Below are 21,250 nucleotides of genomic sequence, written 5' to 3'. Positions count from 1 at the left end.
GGAGACCTATAGATGTGGGGAGGGAATCCCTACAAGTACTAAGGACTGGGAGGAATATGGGACACCTCCTAACAGAAATAGTAGCAGACAGACGAACAAACAAAATAGATAGAACATAGAGGTCCGTAGACCAAGCAAACTAACAGAGTTAGATACAGAGCACAGGCTAGCTAGAAAGTAGATATACAATGAAGTCCAGCAAAGCCAGAAGGGCGGAGCAGGATTAAATAGGCCAACAAGGTCATGTGACCAGCAAAGGAAAAAAGACCTAAGAGCAAGGTTCTAACAGTACCCCCCCTTCTAAGAGGATCCTCCGGATCCCCTAGGACCAGGCTTATCAGGAAATCTCCTCTGAAACGCTCTGATAAGTCTGGACGCGGAAACATCATCTGACCTCACCCAAGAGTTATCCTCGGGTCCGAAACCTTTCCAGGCCACAAGATACTGCAAACTACCTCTATACCGTCTAGAGTCAAGGATGCGAGAAATTTCATATTCCCCGTCCTCCACCACCGGAGGAACAGAGGCAGAGGCGTCACCATCCGACACAACAGCTTTTTTTAACAGAGAGACATGAAAGACCGGATTAATTCTCCAGGAGGTAGGAACCTCCAACCTAACAGCAGATTGGTTGACAACCTGAAGCACCTTAAAGGGCCCTACAAACTTGGGACCCAATTTCTTAGAAGGAATCCTCAACCGCAGATTCCTAGAGGACAACCAAACCATGTCACCAACAGCGAACAAAACCTCCTGTCGTTTCCTATCAAAGTAGTCTTTAGATTTTCTGTTGGCCTCCTGAAGATTACCACGCACATCCGTCCAAACTCTTTCCAAATCACCGGAAAAATTCTCCTCCTCAGGCACGGCAGATCCCAACTTGGAGAACGACCCAAACGACGGATGTCTCCCAGAACAACAAAAAAAAGGCGAACAACCAGCAGAAGAAGATGTATGATTGTTCAGAGCAAATTCGGCAAGTGGCAGAAACTCAGACCACCCCTCTTGATTGTCTGCCACAAAACAACGCAAGAACTGCTCAACATCCTGGTTTTTCCTTTCTGTCTGGCCATTAGATTCAGGATGATATCCGGACGAAAACGACAAATGAATTCCCAACCTGTCACAAAAGGCACGCCAAAAACGAGCCACGAACTGAGGACCCCTATCAGAAACAATGTCAGTAGGAACGCCATGAAGTCTGACAATTTCCTTGACAAAGGCCTTAGCGAGAGTTTTAGCGCAGGGCAGTTTGACGAAGGGAACCAAGTGACACATCTTGCTAAAACGGTCCACGACCACCCAGATGACAGTAAAACCCTGAGAGGGGGGAAGGTCAGTTATAAAGTCCATAGCCAAATGTGTCCAAGGAGCACTGGGGACCTCCAAAGGACAAAGCAACCCCGCAGCAGGAGTATGTGAGGACTTAGATCTAGCACATATAGTACATTGGCGCACCCACTTAATGACTTCCTTCTGCCATCCAGGCCACCAAAAACTGCGACCCACCAGTCTCTTGGTCTCAGAGATTCCGGGATGACCTGCCAACCGAGATTCGTGACACTCAACAAACAAATCTCTCCTAAAGGTCCCAGGCACAAACAACCTCCCATGAGGAGTGTTAGATGGGGCATTCTCCTGAGCTTTAAGAATCTCATCTTCCAAAACGGAGTCCAAAGCAGCTATCACAACACCTTCTTGTAAAATGTTCTCCTCCTTCTCAGCACCGACCATGGGAGAAAAACTGCGAGACAAGGCATCCGCCTTAACATTCTTAGTACCAGGGATGTAAGTAACGGAGAAATTAAACCGCGAGAAAAACAGTGCCCACCTAGCCTGACGGGCATTCAGGCGCTTGGCAGCATCAAGATATATCAGATTTTTATGATCCGTAAGAACCTGAACGGGAAATTCCGCACCTTCCAAGAAGTGGCGCCAGTGTTCAAATGCGAGTTTAATAGCCAATAATTCCCGATTACCAATATCGTAATTCAGTTCAGTCTCCGAAAATTTTTTTGAAAAAAAGGCACAGGGATGTAATCCATCCCCGTTATCCTGAGACAATACTGCGCCAACCCCCACAGAGGAAGCATCAACCTCAACCAAAAACGGCCTAGTAACATCAGGCTGCATAAGGATGGGAGCAGAGGTGAACCTCTCCTTGAGATACACAAAAGCTTCAATGGCCTCAGAAGACCACTGAACCGCATCAGCACCTTTCCTGGTGAGATCAGTCAGAGGTTTGACAATACTAGAAAAATTTTTTATGAATTTTCTATAGTAATTGGCGAAACCCAAAAACCTCTGTATCGATTTCAAACCAATAGGCCTAGGCCATTCCTGCACAGCCTGAACCTTAACCGGATCCATCTCAAAACCTTCGCTGGAGATAATGTAGCCCAAAAAACTAATTCTCTGTACAGCGAACTCACATTTCTCCAGCTTAGCAAAAAGCGAATTGTCCATTAATAACTGTAATACCTCACGCACGCTCCGCCAATGAGACTCCAGATCTGGCGAATAAATCAAAATGTCATCCAAATACACAACCACATTTTTACCGATCAAAGGTCTAAGGATGTCATTAATCAGATTCTGAAAAAATGCAGGAGCATTAGTAAGACCAAAAGGCATAACCAGATTCTCAAAATGACCCACAGGAGTGTTAAAAGCAGTCTTCCATTCATCACCCTCCTTCATGCGCAACAGATTGTATGCCCCCTTAAGGTCAATTTTAGAGAACCACTTGGCCTCCAATAACTGGTTAAACAGATCAGGAATCAATGGCAGTGGGTAAGGATTGCGTACCGTAATTTTGTTAATCTCACGAAAATCCAGACAAGGACGTAAACCGCCGTCCTTTTTTTTTACAAAAAAAAATCCAACCGCCACAGGAGACTTAGAGGGCCTAATGTGACCGGCGGCCAAACTTGTCTGTATGTATTCCTCCAAAGCCTTCCTCTCAGGAATAGTAAGGTTAAATAAACGACTTTTAGGAAGAGTCGCTCCAGGGACAAATTCAATAGAACAATCATAGTCTCTATGGGGAGGCAAAACCTGCGATTCTTTCTCAGAAAAAACTCTCCAAAAATCCTGAATAGGAACAGGCAATTCTCCCCTATCCAAAGCTGCAATACGCCCGTTACAACACTTGTCATAACATTTATGGCTCCAGGATTTAATTTCACTGGTAGACCAATCCAGTACAGGATTGTGAAATTTTAACCAGGGCAAACCCAATATTACTGGAGAAGGCAAGTTATTCAACACTACCAAATCCAATTTCTCATGGTGAACACCATTAATAGTGAGAGGAAATTCACTGACCTTGAGAGTAATATTCTTCAAAGGGGAGCCATCCACAGAAACCACAGCAATGGGGGATGATAAAGGTTCAGGTTTTAAATTGAGTTTTTCCGCGAATCCCCCATCAATTACATTCAGTGTAGACCCGCAATCAACAAACACCCGAAATTCCATTAATTTTTCCTGAGCAATCGTGGAAGCAGCTAAAAATATACCCTTGGAATTTAAACAGGCAATACGGGCGTGACTGACCATTTTTTTTTCTTTCTTCATACGAAGCTCACAGCCTTTAATCAAATGACCAGATTTTCCGCAATAGAAACACAAGCCTTCCGAAAAACGACGGTCTTTTTCTTGAGAGCGAGGTGCCACCGATCCAATCTCCATCGGTTCACCACTGTTAGTACACACATTATCATAACCAGAAACTGACATAGCAGAGGATTTGCTCTCATTAACCCTAGCACGCAGTCTTCTATCCACCCGTATAGCTAATTGCATAGCCTGTTGCAAATCCTCAGGTGTAGGATAAGCAATTAGCAGGTCTTTAACCCTTTCACTGAGCCCAGCAAGAAATAGACTTTTCAGAGCAGAATCGTTCCACCCTGTTTGAGTGGACCAACGACGAAAATGAGTACAATATTTTTCCACATTACCTGATCCTTGTTTTAAATGTCTCAACTCAGTCTCAGCTGATGCCACACGGTCAGGATCATCATATAATAGTCCTAAAGCAGAAAAAAAACTATCCACTGATCTGAAGCATGTATCACTAGGTTGCAAAGAAAAGGCCCACTCCTGAGGCTCTTTGCGCAAAAGTGACATTATGAACCCTACGCGCTGGGATTCATCCCCAGAGGACTTGGGTCTCAAACGAAAATACAATAAGCAAGCATTTTTAAATGAAAAAAATTCTCGATGTTCACCAAAAAATAAATCCGGCAAACATACCTTAGGCTCCAAGAAATATGCTCCAGGACAGTTACTCACGTGCTGACGGAGCTCGGCCACTTCCAGAGAGAGTCCCTGCAGGTGTTTAGCCAAATCCTGAACCGACACCATGATGGAACAAAAAAAATCTTTCCTTAGAGAATTTGCAGGCTGGACTTACTGTTATGTTCTGCTACCAAAGCTAAGGAAAGAGAGGAGATCTGTCCCTACTATAGGACTCAGCTGAATCCCTACGATGTAACAGGGAACCTGATCCTGCGATCAGACCTGCTAAAGTCCTAATCTAGTCTGTACGGAGACCTATAGATGTGGGGAGGGAATCCCTACAAGTACTAAGGACTGGGAGGAATATGGGACACCTCCTAACAGAAATAGTAGCAGACAGACGAACAAACAAAATAGATAGAACATAGAGGTCCGTAGACCAAGCAAACTAACAGAGTTAGATACAGAGCACAGGCTAGCTAGAAAGTAGATATACAATGAAGTCCAGCAAAGCCAGAATGGCGGAGCAGGATTAAATAGGCCAACAAGGTCATGTGACCAGCAAAGGAAAAAAGACCTAAGAGCAAGGTTCTAACACTGGCGTGCTGGAACCAGGCTGGGCAGGAGGGAGTACCCATGCCAAAGTCACTGCCGAGAACCAGCTGACGGTACTGGAACCCGGATGGGTAGTAGAAGGTACAAGAGCAAATGGAACTACCGAGGACCAGCTGACTGTACTGGAACCCGGATGGGTAGCAGAAGGTACAAGAGCCAATGGAACTGCCGAAGACCAGCTGACGGTACTGGAACTCGGTTACTAAGCAGGAGGTACCTGTGCCAGAAAGCACTACCAAGGACCAGCAGACGTTGGTGGAACTTGGATACCGAGAAGGAGGCACCTAATCCAAAGGCACTGCCGAGAACCAGCTGACGGTACTGGAACCCGGATGGGTAGTAGAAGGTACAAGAGCAAATGGAACTACCGAGGACCAGCTGACGGTACTAGAACCCGGATGGGTAGCAGAAGGTACAAGAGCCAATGGAACTGCCGAAGACCAGCTGACGGTACTGGAACTCGGTTACTAAGCAGGAGGTACCTGTGCCAGAAAGCACTACCAAGGACCAGCAGATGTTGGTGGAACTTGGATACCGAGAAGGAGGCACCTAATCCAAAGGCACTGCCGAGAACCAGCTGACGGTACTGGAACCCGGATGGGTAGCAGAAGGTACCCATGTAAAAAAAAGTTCAAGGCCGCGAGCCGGCCGCAGTTACCAAAACCCACAGTCCTACAGGGGGTGCTTGTCCTATTGGCACTATGGAACCAGCCTTCATTGCCAGATCCCGCAGCCCACATATGAGTCACCTAAACTGCAGGCACCATAGAGTCGACTAACCCGACCGCAACACGACAGGACAACGCATTGGAGGCAAAGTGACGTTGACACTACCCGGAAACAGCTGGCATGCTGGAACCAGGCTGGGCAGGAGGGAGTACCCATGCCAAAGTCACTGCCGAGAACCAGCTGACGGTACTGGAACCCGGATGGGTAGTAGAAGGTACAAGAGCAAATAGAACTACCGAGGACCAGCTGACGGTACTGGAACCCGGATGGGTAGCAGAAGGTACAAGAGCCAATGGAACTGCCGAAGACCAGCTGACGGTACTGGAACTCGGTTACTAAGCAGGAGGTACCTGTGCCAGAAAGCACTACCAAGGACCAGCAAACGTTGGTGGAACTTGGATACCGAGAAGGAGGCACCTAATCCAAAGGCACTGCCGAGAATCAGCTGACGGTACTGGAACCCGGATGGGTAGTAGAAGGTACAAGAGCATATGGAACTACCGAGGACCAGCTGACGGTACTGGAACCCGGATGGGTAGCAGAAGGTACAAGAGCCAATGGAACTGCCGAAGACCAGCTGACGGTACTGGAACTCGGTTACTAAGCAGGAGGTACCTGTGCCAGAAAGCACTACCAAGGACCAGCAGACGTTGGTGGAACTTGAATACCGAGAAGGAGGCACCTAATCCAAAGGCACTGCCGAGAACCAGCTGACGGTACTGGAACCCGGATGGGTAGCAGAAGGTACCCATGTAAAAAAAAGTTCAAGGCCGCGAGCGGGCCGCAGTTACCAAAACCCACAGTCCTACAGGGAGTGCTTGTCCTATTGGCACTATGGAACCAGCCTTCATTGCCAGATCCCGCAGCCCACATAGGAGTCACCTAAACTGCAGGCACCATAGAGTCGGCTAACCCGACCGCAACACGACAGGACAACGCATTGGAGGCAAAGTGACGTTGACACTACCCGGAAACAGCTGGTGTGCTGGAACCAGGCTGGGCAGGAGGGAGTACCCATGCCAAAGTCACTGCCGAGAACCAGCTGACGGTACTGGAACCCGGATGGGTAGTAGAAGGTACAAGAGCAAATGGAACTACCGAGGACCAGCTGACGGTACTGGAACCCGGATGGGTAGCAGAAGGTACAAGAGCCAATGGAACTGCCGAAGACCAGCTGACGGTACTGGAACTCGGTTACTAAGCAGGAGGTACCTGTGCCAGAAAGCACTACCAAGGACCAGCAGACGTTGGTGGAACTTGGATACCGAGAAGGAGGCACCTAATCCAAAGGCAATGCCGAGAACCAGCTGACGGTACTGGAACCCGGATGGGTAGTAGAAGGTACAAGAGCAAATGAAACTACCGAGGACCAGCTGACGGTACTGGAACCCGGATGGGTAGCAGAAGGTACAAGAGCCAATGGAACTGCCGAAGACCAGCTGACGGTACTGGAACTCGGTTACTAAGCAGGAGGTACCTGTGCCAGAAAGCACTACCAAGGACCAGCAGACGTTGGTGGAACTTGGATACCGAGAAGGAGGCACCTAATCCAAAAGGCACTGCCGAGAACCAGCTGATGGTACTGGAACACGGATGGGTAGCAGAAAGTACCCATGTAAAAAAAAGTTCAAGGCCGCGAGCCGGCCGCAGTTACCAAAACCCACAGTCCTACAGGGGGTGCTTGTCCTATTGGCACTATGGAACCAGCCTTCATTGCCAGATCCCGCAGCCCACATATGAGTCACCTAAACTGCAGGCACCATAGAGTCGGCTAACCCGACCGCAACACGACAGGACAACGCATTGGAGGCAAAGTGACGTTGACACTACCCGGAAACAGCTGGCGTGCTGGAACCAGGCTGGGCAGGAGGGAGTACCCATGCCAAAGTCACTGCCGAGAACCAGCTGACGGTACTGGAACCCGGATGGGTAGTAGAAGGTACAAGAGCAAATGGAACTACCGAGGACCAGCTGACGGTACTGGAACCCGGATGGGTAGCAGAAGGTACAAGAGCCAATGGAACTGCCGAAGACCAGCTGACGGTACTGGAACTCGGTTACTAAGCAGGAGGTACCTGTGCCAGAAAGCACTACCAAGGACCAGCAGACGTTGGTGGAACTTGGATACCGAGAAGGAGGCACCTAATCCAAAGGCACTGCCGAGAACCAGCTCACGGTACTGGAACCCGGATGGGTAGTAGAAGGTACAAGAGCAAATGGAACTACCGAGGACCAGCTCACGGTACTGGAACCCGGATGGGTAGCAGAAGGTACAAGAGCCAATGGAACTGCCGAAGACCAGCTGACGGTACTGGAACTCGGTTACTAAGCAGGAGGTACCTGTGCCAGAAAGCACTACCAAGGACCAGCAGACGTTGGTGGAACTTGCATACCGAGAAGGAGGCACCTAATCCAAAGGCACTGCCGAGAACCAGCTGACGGTACTGGAACCCGGATGGGTAGCAGAAGGTACCCATGTAAAAAAAAGTTCAAGGCCGCGAGCCGGCCGCAGTTACCAAAACCCACAGTCCTACAGGGGGTGCTTGTCCTATTGGCACTATGGAACCAGCCTTCATTGCCAGATCCCGCAGCCCACATAGGAGTCACCTAAACTGCAGGCACCATAGAGTCGGCTAACCCGACCGCAACACGACAGGACAACGCATTGGAGGCAAAGTGACGTTGACACTACCCGGAACAGCTGGCGTGCTGAAACCAGGCTGGGCAGGAGGGAGTACCCATGCCAAAGTCACTGCCGAGAACCAGCTGACGGTACTGGAACCCGGATGGGTAGTAGAAGGTACAAGAGCAAATGGAACTACCGAGGACCAGCTGACGGTACTGGAACCCGGATGGGTAGCAGAAGGTACAAGAGCCAATGGAACTGCCGAAGACCAGCTGACGGTACTGGAACTCGGTTACTAAGCAGGAGGTACCTGTGCCAGAAAGCACTACCAAGGACCAGCAGACGTTGGTGGAACTTGGATACCGAGAAGGAGGCACCTAATCCAAAGGCACTGCCGAGAACCAGCTGACGGTACTGGAACCCGGATGGGTAGTAGAAGGTACAAGAGCAAATGGAACTACCGAGGACCAGCTGACGGTACTGGAACCCGGATGGGTAGCAGAAGGTACAAGAGCCAATGGAACTGCCGAAGACCAGCTGCCGGTACTGGAACTCAGTTTCTAAGCAGGAGGTACCTGTGCCAGAAAGCACTACCAAGGACCAGCAGACGTTGGTGGAACTTGGATACCGAGAAGGAGGCACCTAATCCAAAGGCACTGCCGAGAACCAGCTGACGGTACTGGAACCCGGATGGGTAGCAGAAGGTACCCATGTAAAAAAAAGTTCAAGGCCGCGAGCCGGTAGCAGTTGCCAAAACCCACAGTCCTACAGGGGGTGCTTGTCCTATTGGCACTATGGAACCAGCCTTCATTGCCAGATCCCGCAGCCCACATAGGAGTCACCTAAACTGCAGGCACTATAGAGTCGGCTAACCCGACCGCAGCACGACAGGACAACGCATTGGAGGCAAAGTGACGTTGACACTACCCGGAAACAGCTGGCGTGCTGGAACCAGGCTGGGCAGGAGGGAGTACCCATGCCAAAGTCACTGCCGAGAACCAGCTGACGGTACTGGAACCCGGATGGGTAGTAGAATGTACAAGAGCAAATGGAACTACCGAGGACCAGCTGACGGTACTGGAACCCGGATGGGTAGCAGAAGGTACAAGAGCCAATGGAACTGCCGAAGACCAGCTGACGGTACTGGAACTCGGTTACTAAGCAGGAGGTACCTGTGCCAGAAAGCACTACCAAGGACCAGCAGACGTTGGTGGAACTTGGATACCGAGAAGGAGGCACCTAATCCAAAGGCACTGCCGAGAACCAGCTGACGGTACTGGAACCCGGATGGGTAGTAGAAGGTACAAGAGCAAATGGAACTACCGAGGACCAGCTGACGGTACTGGAACCCGGATGGGTAGCAGAAGGTACAAGAGCCAATGGAACTGCCGAAGACCAGCTGACGGTACTGGAACTCGGTTACTAAGCAGGAGGTACCTGTGCCAGAAAGCACTACCAAGGACCAGCAGACGTTGGTGGAACTTGGATACCGAGAAGGAGGCACCTAATCCAAAGGCACTGCTGAGAACCAGCTGATGGTACTGGAACCCGGATGGGTAGTAGAAGGTACAAGAGCAAATGGAACTACCGAGGACCAGCTGACGGTACTGGAACCCGGATGGGTAGCAGAAGGTACAAGAGCCAATGGAACTGTCGAAGACCAGCTGACGGTACTGGAACTCGATTACTAAGCAGGAGGTACCTGTGCCAGAAAGCACTACCAAGGACCAGCAGACGTTGGTGGAACTTGGATACCGAGAAGGAGGCACCTAATCCAAAGTCACTGCCGAGAACCAGCTGACGGTACTGGAACCCGGATGGGTAGTAGAAGGTACAAGAGCAAATGGAACTACCGAGGACCAGCTGACGGTACTGGAACCCGGATGGGTAGCAGAAGGTACAAGAGCCAATGGAACTGCCGAAGACCAGCTGACGGTACTGGAACTCGGTTACTAAGCAGGAGGTACCTGTGCCAGAAAGCACTACCAAGGACCAGCAGATGTTGGTGGAACTTGGATACCGAGAAGGAGGCACCTAATCCAAAGGCACTGCCGAGAACCAGCTGACGGTACTGGAACCCGGATGGGTAGCAGAAGGTACCCATGTAAAAAAAAGTTCAAGGCCGCGAGCGGGCCGCAGTTACCAAAACCCACAGTCCTACAGGGAGTGCTTGTCCTATTGGCACTATGGAACCAGCCTTCATTGCCAGATCCCGCAGCCCACATAGGAGTCACCTAAACTGCAGGCACCATAGAGTCGGCTAACCCGACCGCAACACGACAGGACAACGCATTGGAGGCAAAGTGACGTTGACACTACCCGGAAACAGCTGGCGTGCTGGAACCAGGCTGGGCAGGAGGGAGTACCCATGCCAAAGTCACTGCCGAGAACCAGCTGACGGTACTGGAACCCGGATGGGTAGTAGAAGGTACAAGAGCAAATGGAACTACCGAGGACCAGCTGACGGTACTGGAACCCGGATGGGTAGCAGAAGGTACAAGAACCAATGGAACTGCCGAAGACCAGCTGACGGTACTGGAACTCGGTTACTAAGCAGGAGGTACCTGTGCCAGAAAGCACTACCAAGGACCAGCAGACGTTGGTGGAACATGGATACCGAGAAGGAGGCACCTAATCCAAAGGCACTGCCGAGAACCAGCTGACGGTACTGGAACCCGGATTGGTAGTAGAAGGTACAAGAGCAAATGGAACTACCGAGGACCAGCTGACAGTACTGGAACCCGGATGGGTAGCAGAAGGTACAAGAGCCAATGGAACTGCCGAAGACCAGCTGACGGTACTGGAACTCGGTTACTAAGCAGGAGGTACCTGTGCCAGAAAGCACTACCAAGGACCAGCAGACGTTGGTGGAACTTGGATACCGAGAAGGAGGCACCTAATCCAAAGGCACTGCCGAGAACCAGCTGACGGTACTGGAACCCGGATGGGTAGCAGAAGGTACCCATTTAAAAAAAAGTTCAAGGCCGCGAGCGGGCCGCAGTTACCAAAACCCACAGTCCTACAGGGAGTGCTTGTCCTATTGGCACTATGGAACCAGCCTTCATTGCCAGATCCCGCAGCCCACATAGGAGTCACCTAAACTGCAGGCACCATAGAGTCGGCTAACCCGACCGCAACACGACAGGACAACGCATTGGAGGCAAAGTGACGTTGACACTACCCGGAAACAGCTGGCGTGCTGGAACCAGGCTGGGCAGGAGGGAGTACCCATGCCAAAGTCACTGCCGAGAACCAGCTGACGGTACTGGTATCCGGATGGGTAGTAGAAGGTACAAGAGCAAATGGAACTACCGAGGACCAGCTGACGGTACTGGAACCCGGATGGGTAGCAGAAGGTACAAGAGCCAATGGAACTGCCGAAGACCAGCTGACGGTACTGGAACTCGGTTACTAAGCAGGAGGTACCTGTGCCAGAAAGCACTACCAAGGACCAGCAGACGTTGGTGGAACTTGGATACCGAGAAGGAGGCACCTAATCCAAAGTCACTGCCGAGAACCAGCTGACGGTACTGGAACCCGGATGGGTAGTAGAAGGTACAAGAGCAAATGGAACTACCGAGAACCAGCTGACGGTACTGGAACCCGGATGGGTAGTAGAAGGTATTTGATTCAATTCCCGGAAACCTAAATGGAGACCCTCCATCTTTCTTCTTAGCGAAGAAGAAGAACCCTGCCGCTACCGGCGAAGTTGATGGTCTGATATTTCCCTTCTCCAGACTCTCAGCAATGAAATCCTTCATGACTTGTCTCTCGGGACCAGAAAGATTATGTAGTCTGGACTTGGGTAGTTTAGCTCCGGGAGTCAGGTTAATAGGGCAGTCATATGCACGATGAGGAGGCAAATCCTGACACCCCTAATTAGAAAATACGTCCTCAAAACCAGACAAAAATGCAGGTAAGGTCTCCGTAGAAACTGCAGAAAGGGAAATGTTTGAACAGTTTTCATAACAGTAATCTCCCCATTCAACAGTTTGCCTGGATTGCCAATCCACTACCGGAGTAGACCCAGTACAATCGGAGTGGGAAGGCCTTCCAGGACATAAGGGATTACCTCATAATGAAAAGACCCCAACCTCAGTCTTATATCATGTACAATCTGTGTCAGACATCTCTGCGCAAGAGTCGATGGCATAAATTGGGATGGGCTTAGTTAATGTACAGCAAGTAAGTCCATGAGTTCTCACAAAACCAGCATCAACCATGCTGACTCCAGCTCCATTGTGCACAAACACATACATTTTCTCAGGCCTGCTCTCTGGCACCACCTCTGCCATCAGGACAAACCGATAACTGCATGTTGAAGACAAATACACCCCCTGGTTATCCAACTCCACACTACCAAGGGTTAATCGAGTTTCTTTTCGCTTAGGAATCGAGGGACAGACCCCAATAAAATGTTCCTTTTTACCATAATAAAAACACACGCCCTTTCTATTGCGGATTTCAAGGGAAATATGCAACGTAGTAGCTCCCCCTAACTCCATGGGTTCCTCCAACTCTATAAGCACAGGTTCACCCCCAGACCGCCACCCTGGCAAAGGGGCGTTATCCTGAAAATAGGGCACAGGATAAGGTGGTCACTCCCACCTTTCCCTAAGGCTTCTATCCAGACGTATAGCCAATGACATGGCAGCCTCCAAGGACCCCGGGGTTTCGTAAACTGCCACCCTTCACCCTTTCTGAAAGGCCCTGAAAAATTTGACTTCTAAGATCCGGGTCATTCCATTTGGTATCAGTTGCCCATCTACGGAATTCGGAACTATAAGTCTCCACTGACCGATTCCCCTGCTGAAGGCAACGCAGCCTAGAATCAGCCAAAGAGATTCGGTCAAGATCATCATAGATGACGGCTGGAGACTAACAGAACCCTGTGGCAAAGAGCCCAGGTTTGAGGATCTCCTTGCAACAGTGAGATCACAATCCCCACTTGCTGCTCCTCATCTCCAGAGGAGTAAGGTCGAAGCTTAAAATACAACTTACAAGCTTTTTTAAAGGGGTTGTCCGGTCGAAAGTGATAAGTCTGCAGTCACTCTGTGTGACTGCAGACTTATGAATCCCCCAGCGTACGCACTGTGGGGATTCACCGGCATCAGACCCGGGAAGGAGGGTATGTATGAGATACATACCGCCCACAATTGGGCACGGCCTCGCTTCCATACACTTGCATAGAGCTCAGGCTGGGCCTTCTACACGCCCTCTGGTCGTCCACGTCACTAGACGGGGCACGGCCACAGCTCTATACAGGTGTATGGAAGCGAGGCCGTGCCCAATTGTGGGCGGTATGTATCTCATACATACCCTCCTTCCCGGGTCTGATGCCGGTGAATCCCCACAGTGCACAGAGTGACTGCAGACTGATCGGTATGCACTTGATAACCCCTTTAAAAACAAAAAACTTGTCTCTACCTCCTGAAAACCTGTCCGGGAGGGCAATATTGGGTTCAAGCTGGACCGGCCAACCCACAGAGTTCCTAACATTAGGAGTCTGCGACCGCTGGTGGTCAACCTCTAATTGAAGGTCTGTCACCTCCAGTGACAAACTCCAAAGCTGCTCTGTCAGCACCGAAACGGGATCCATAAACCTGGAAACAGCAAAAAAACAAAATCTAAAAAAAATAACAAAAGTCAGTTTTGTTTTTTGTTTTTTTTTAAATGGCTGGTGATAATGTCATTTTAGGTATGGGAAGGACCAAGCATACAACGATGGAAAAAAGGGGGGAAAAAAACAAAACTATTCAACTTTCGCATTGCTGTAATTGTACGGACCTGGACAAGCATGGTGCCTGGCCGTTTTACTGCACAATGAATGCCTTAAAAACAAAACCTGAAAAACAATGGCAGATTTACAGTTTTTCCACAATTTCACAGGAGATGTGCGGCCAGTCCATGCATTTCTATGAGGCTGTCACGCTCTGGTCAGATGTGCAGCCAGTCCATGCATTTCCATGAGGCTGTCACGTTCAGCGCAGGAGAGGTGCGGCCAGTCCATGCATTTCCATGAGGCTGTCACGCTCTGGTCAGATGTGCGTCCAGTCTGTGCATTTCTATGAGGCTGTCACGCTCAGCGCAGGAGAGGTGCGGCCAGTCCATGCATTTCCATGAGGCTGTCACGCCCGAGTCAGGAGATGTGCGTCCAGTCTGTGCATTTCTAGGAGGCTGTCACGCTCTGGTCAGATGTGCAGCCAGTCCATGCATTTCCATGAGGCTGTCACGCTCGAGTCAGGAGAGGTGCGGCCAGTCCATGCATTTCCATGAGGCTGTCACGCCCGAGTCAGGAGATGTGCGTCCAGTCTGTGCATTTCTATGAGGTTGTCACACTCTGGTCAGATGTGCAGCCCGTCCATGCATTTCCATGAGGCTGTCACGCTCGAGTCAGGAGATGTGCGTCCAGTCTGTGCATTTCTATGAGGCTGTCACACTCTGGTCAGATGTGCAGCCAGTCCATGCATTTCCATGAGGCTGTCACGCTCGAGTCAGGAGATTTGCGGCCAGTCCATGCATTTCCATGAGGCTGTCACGCTCAGCGCAGGAGAGGTGCGGCCAGTCCATGCATTTCCATGAGGCTGTCACGCTCTGGTCAGATGTGCAGCCAGTCCATGCATTTCCATGAGGCTGTCACGCTCGAGTCAGGAGATTTGCGGCCAGTCCATGCATTTCCATGAGGCTGTCACGCTCGAGTCAGGAGATTTGCGGCCAGTCCCTGCATTTCTATAAGGCTGTCACGCTCGGCGTAGGAGATGTGCGGCCAGTCCATGCATTTCTATGAGGCTGTCACACTCTGGTCAGATGTGCAGCCAGTCCATGCATTTCCATGAGGCTGTCACGCTCGAGTCAGGAGATTTGCGGCCAGTCCATGCATTTCCATGAGGCTGTCACGCTCAGCGCAGGAGAGGTGCGGCCAGTCCATGCATTTCCATGAGGCTGTCACGCTCAGCGCAGGAGAGGTGCGGCCAGTCCATGCATTTCCATGAGGCTGTCGCGCCCGAGTCAGGAGATGTGCGTCCAGTCTGTGCATTTCTATGAGGCTGTCACGCTCGGCGCAGGAGATGTGCGGCCAGTCCAAGCATTTCTATGAGACTGTCACGCTCGGCGCAGAAGATTTGCGGCCAGTCCAAGCATTTATATGAGGCTGTCACGCTCTGGTCAGATGTGCGGCCAGTCCCTGCATTTCTATAAGGCTGTCATGTCCGGGGCATGAGATGTGCGGCCAGTCCAAGCATTTCTATGAGGCTGTCACGCTCGGCGCAGGAGATGTGCGGCCAGTCCCTGCATTTCTATGAGGCTGTCACGCTCGGCCTAGGAGATGTGCGGCCAGTCCCTGCATTTCTATAAGGCTGTCATGCTCGGCGCAGGAGATTTGCGGCCAGTCCATGCATTTCTATGAGGCTGTCACGCTCGGCCTAGGAGATGTGCGGCCAGTCCCTGCATTTCTATAAGGCTGTCACGCTCAGCGCAGGAGATGTGTGGCCAGTCCCTGCATTTCTATAAGGCTGTCACGCTCGGCGTAGGAGATGTGCGGCCAGTCCATGCATTTCTATGAGGCTGTCACGCTCGGCGTAGGAGATGTGCGGCCAGTCCATGCATTTCTATGAGGCTGTCACGCTCGGCGTAGGAGATGTGCGGCCAGTCCATGCATTTCTATGAGGCTGTCACGCTCGGCGCAGGAGATGTGCGGCCAGTCCATGCATTTCTATGAGGCTGTCACGCTCGGCGTAGGAGATGTGCGGCCAGTCCATGCATTTCTATAAGGCTGTCACGCTCGGCGTAGGAGATGTGCGGCCAGTCCATGCATTTCTATGAGGCTGTCACGCTCGGCGTAGGAGATGTGCGGCCAGTCCATGCATTTCTATGAGGCTGTCACGCTCGGCGCAGGAGATTTGCGGCCAGTCCATGCATTTCTATGAGGCTGTCACGCTCGGCGTAGGAGATGTGCGGCCAGTCTGTTTATTGCGAATCGACATTGGACAGATTATCCCGGAAGTCTGAAAGAGCTCTTACGAATAAGCTGGAACGTTTAGATTCTGATTTTTTAAGTGTTATGATGTTGATGTAATAGAAGTGGTCACTGCATGTAGACAATAATCCTGGAATTTCTCATTGACACAGGTTAACGACTTACAAACGTATGTTCACTTTTTTGCTGATTTTTTTTGCTGCAGAAACTGAGAGGAAACGGAGACGAGGATTTGGAGAGTTTCCAAAAATTCTGAAAAAAAACCTCAGTATGAACATACCCTTAGAGTAGTTAAGACGCTGACGGACCCGCCGTGCTATTCATAGGCAAAGCCGATTATCCTGAAGTGGCTTTGCTGGCCGTTTTGCCATCGTTTCTGCCAACAGAGTCTTTTTCTGTCATTCAAACTATATCTAAAGAGCTTCTGACGCTTCCTGATGAAGGAACATGCTACTTCTTTTAACCCTTTCACAGTTTCCGAACGCTGAATCGGTTAATCCAAGTAATAAAACACTCAACATGTGCACAGCATTGTCGTTTTGACACTGCTGTGCACAGTGTTCATTTTTAGCGAGGGAAGGAAGAGGGTTTGCGGCTCTTTTTCAGGTGTAATGTACCTGAAAAAGACAATGTGTATATGTGCACAGGTTTTTTTCAAGAGTTTTTGGAGCGGATCCATCCAAAATCCTCACCAAAAACTACATAAAAAATGCTTGTAAACCTTGTAATTAATTTTCAATGGAAATCTACTTTTATTATTTATGTTTTTGAGCTTTTTTTTCCTGAGGAATTGTTACTGTTTGAATAGCATCCTGAAGGAAACCTCTCCAAACAAGATACTGTTCAATTTCAAGTCTTCAAAAATGCTTCAGAAAAAGAACTTCTAAAAATCTTCAAAACTGCTTCAGGAAAATAAAAGCACCATCAAAAAGTCACCAAAAATGAGTTTTCTAACACGTTTTCTGCTTGAAAAATTTATTGGTTTTGAGCTCCTCAAAAAACTTTGTGTGCGGTATGTGCTTACAATGACTTTTTCAGGCTGTTCCACTCTGAAACGTGCCAAAAGTAGCACCATAAAAACACTCAAAAGATTGAACATGCAACATATCACAAAAGTGAGTACACCCCTCACATCTTTGTAAATATTTTATTCTATCTTTTTATGGGACAACACTGAAGATCTGACACTTTACATTGTATCAAAGTAGTCCGTGTACATAACTCACACCGCCATTAATGTCTAAACCGCTGGCAACAAAAGTGAGTACACCCCTTGAGTGAAAATGGCCAAATTGTGCCCAATTAGTCATTTTCCCTTCACGGTGTCATGTGAGTCATTAATATTACACGGTCTCAGGAGCAAATGTGATGCAGGGGTGTTAAATTTGGTGTTCTTGCTCTCACATTCTCTCATATTGGTCACGGGAAGTTCAACATGGTGCCTCATGGCAAAGAACTCTAAGGATCTGAAAAAAAAGAATTGTTGCTCTACATGAAGAAGGCCGAGGCTAAAAGATTATCAACACCCTGACACTGAGCTGCAGCCCGGTGACCAAGACCATACAGCAGAGTAACAAGACAGGTGCCACTCGGAACAGGCCTTGCCATGGTCGACCAAAGAAGTGGAGTGCACGTGCTCAGCGTCATATCCAGAGGTCGTCTGGTCAGAATAGACATACGAATGCTGCCTACATTACTGCAGAGGTTAAAAGGGTGGGGGGGTCAACCGGTCAATGCTCAGACCATATGCCGCACACTGCATCACATTGGTCTGCAAGGCTGTCGGCCCAAAAGATCCGAAGATAATGCACAAGAAAGCCGCAAACACTGCTGAAGTCAAGGAGAGTTAGGACATGGATTACTGGAGCCTGATGAAGGTGTCAGAAGGTGTCAAAAAGGTTCAGGAGGTGTCAAGTGTGTGTGGCAGCACCAAGTGAGGAGTACAAAGACAAGTGTGTCTTGCCTATAGTCAAGCATGGTGGTGGGAGTGTCATGGTTTGGGGCTGCATGAGTTCATTGAAGGAACCATGAATGCCAACATGTACTGTGAGGGACTGAAGCAGAGCCCAAACACCCGCAAGACAACCAATGCCTTGCTAAAAAAAAAATGAGGGTAAAGGTGCTGGACCGGCCCAGCATGTCTCCAGACCTAAACCCTATTGAGCATCTCTGGGGCCTCCTCAAACGGAAGGTTCAGGAGCGCAAGGTCTCGAACATCCACCAGCTCAGTGATGTCGTCATGGAGGAGGGAAGAGGATTCCAGTGGCCACCTGTGAAGCTCTAGTGACCTGCATGCCCAAGAGAGTTAAGACAGTGCTTGAAAGTAATGGTGGCCACTAGTGTTGAGCGAGTATGTTTTATTAACCCTTTCGGCGAGTATGCTTGGGCCGAGCTCCGAGTATTTATAGCTGCTCGGTGATATGGTTGAATCGCTCCCCGTGTGCATGATTTGCAACTGTTTGACAGCTTTATTACATGGGAGGAATGTGTAAGAAATAGACATTCCTCCCATGTAATAAAACGGTCAAAAAGTCGCAAATCTTGCACACGGGAGCGATTCAACCATATCACCGAGCAGCTATAAATACTCGGAGCTCAGCCCGAGCATACTCGGACAGAACATACTCGCTCAACCCTAGTGGCCACACAAAATATTGACACTTTGAGCACAATTTGGCCATTTTCATTAAGGTGTGTACTCACTTTTGTTGCCAGCAGTTTAGACATTAATGGCTGTGTGTTGAGTTATTTAGAGGGCACCAAATTTACACTGTTATAAAAGGCTGTACAGTGACTGCTTTACATTGTATCAAAGTGTCATATGAAAAGATAGAATAAAATATTTACAAAAATGTGAGGGGCGTACTCACTTTTGTGATATACTGTATACATTTCTATGTCAAAACAACTTGCTGTGCATATGTTCAGTCTTCTGATGGTCTTTTAACCACTTCACTCTTCAAAAAATATGAGGCTGTTAAAAGAAGTGAGCATACCATTCTTCTGGAGTCTTCTGCTTGTAAGATGCCACAAACTACATAAAGAAGTCTATGGAGAGGCAAAAAAGACCGACATAAAGCTCCTGTTGTCTTTTGTTGCGTTTTTAAAACGCAGCAATGACACCAGTGTTTCCTGAAGCCGGTTTTACTTAAAAAACTCAGCAGGTTCACCCTAGTTTCAAAGGCATCGTGTGTACATACCCTAAGGGTGTGTTTACACTTAGTCTTTCTGCTGAGTTTTAGGAACAATTACTCAAATTTTTCGAGTTAGTTTTAGTTTTTTGAGAAGGATTTGCTGAGTTTCCACCAAGTTTCTGATGAAAAATTCAGCAAAAAGACTCAGTGTGAGCACACCCTAAAGACTGGAATCACACATGCCGTTTTTGTGGTAGATAGTTAAACTAAAGCCAAAAATGGTTTCCAAAAGAAGCATAGAATAAGAACCTATCCCACTGTATCCACCTCTGGCTTTGGCTAAATAAATACTTTAAAAAACTACACTTTTAATTACACCAAAACAGTAGATATGTTTACAGCTTAATGAGAATGTTATCAGTCTTCTTAAAAAAAAATTTTTTTTTAATCCGAACAGAAAATTCCTGTAAGAATTCGGAGGAAAATTTCATATTATTGCTAAATTATAAAATAGAAGATGAAGATCCTGTGGAACACTATTCGGGAAAAAACCTCTTTGCCCTTAATATGCATCCAGGAATTTACAGTACAGATCGATCCTATAATCCTCATAGTCATAAGGAAACTAGTTCTGACCAATCACAGATTATCCCAAATACAGATCTGAAGGTGGGTAAACGTTTTCAGTGTAATGAATGTGGTAAAGAATTTACAAAAAGCTCCAGTTTTCTTTCACACAGAAGAACTTACAGAGGAGAGAAGCCATATTCATGTTCAGAATGTGGGAAATGTTTTAGAGATAAATCAAGTCTTGTTAGACATGAGAGAAGTCACACAGGAGAGAAGCCGTATTCATGCCCTGAATGTGGGAAAAGTTTTGTGCAGAAATCAGATCTTGTTAAACATCAGAGAAGTCACACAGGGGAGAAGCTGTATCCATGTTCAGAATGTGGAAAATGTTTTACATCAAAATCAAATCTTGTTACTCATCAAAGAATTCACACAGGAGAGAGGCTGTTTCCATGTTCAGAATGTGGGAAATGTTTTACATCAAAATCAAATCTTCTTCGACATGAAAAAAGTCACACGGGAGAGAAGCCATTTATATGTTCAGAATGTGGGAAATGTTTTATTACTAAAGCCAAACTTAGGGATCACCAGAGGATTTATACTGGAGAGAAGCCATGTTGATATTTTATATGTGGCAAATGCTTTACAAGGAAATGATAAGAGGAGATAAGAAGCTGGGCTGATCCTCCGCGCTGGTCCAGAGACACACAAGGGTTAATGATAAACCAAACTTTCTTTATTACTTGGCCTACGCGTTTCGTGGCTACACTGCCACTTCCTCAGGGACCAGCGCGGAGGATCAGCCCGGCTTCTTATCTCCTCTTATTGTTTACTGATCAGCGGGGTCTCCTGCAGCGGCCATCTGACAAGTGCTACACAGTTGGTTGTGACTTACACAACCTCAGAAGGTGAGTCAGACTGATTGTGGGACCTGGTATTTACTTTTATACAGATAAAGCCCTATGTGCGCTGTCTTTTCTATCTTTTGTTACAAGGAAATTAAAATTTTGGCAAGCAAAGCCAAATCCTGACAGTGAGTATATTACACGCTGTTAGGATTTTGCATGCTTCAGTGCTTAATTTGATAATGAATGCTCTTAACATAAGTACAGATGTAGTAATCCTTAATTTGTCAAGACAGCACAATACTTTATTACCATACCTGTGTATAACGTTATCTGAAACGTTATGGATATCTACATGTATCAGATGTAGATCCCACCCTTTCATCTACAGTATGAGAACCATTAACAGTACATGAATAAAGAACCAGAACCACCAACCGTACAGAAATACAGCACCAGAACAGAAATAGATCACGTAAACCATCATCAGTAAATTTATACATCACCAGAACCA

At 48.4% G+C, this 21,250-nt stretch overlaps 1 protein-coding gene across 1 annotated transcript in view; it reads left to right on the top strand.

Annotated features, from left to right (window-relative positions):
- The window catches only part of LOC141235429 (uncharacterized), a 35,899-nt gene extending 15,343 nt beyond the window's left edge, over positions 1–20,556 (top strand). The window contains exon 3 of the mRNA XM_073668111.1: positions 19,779–20,556. Within this exon, the coding sequence (XP_073524212.1) occupies positions 19,889–20,512 (624 nt within the window). The 5' untranslated portion in view covers positions 19,779–19,888 and the 3' untranslated portion in view covers positions 20,513–20,556. The remainder of the gene's footprint in view (positions 1–19,778) is intronic.
- Positions 20,557–21,250: the final 694 nt, after the last annotated feature.

This window comes from Phyllobates terribilis, unplaced genomic scaffold (genome assembly GCF_046119375.1).
Source record: "Phyllobates terribilis strain yellow unplaced genomic scaffold, ASM4611937v1 Scaffold_664__1_contigs__length_860015, whole genome shotgun sequence".
Classification (NCBI taxonomy): domain Eukaryota; kingdom Metazoa; phylum Chordata; class Amphibia; order Anura; family Dendrobatidae; genus Phyllobates; species Phyllobates terribilis.
Note: the sequence above shows the minus strand (reverse complement) of the source record. Positions and strands in the feature narration are given on the sequence as shown.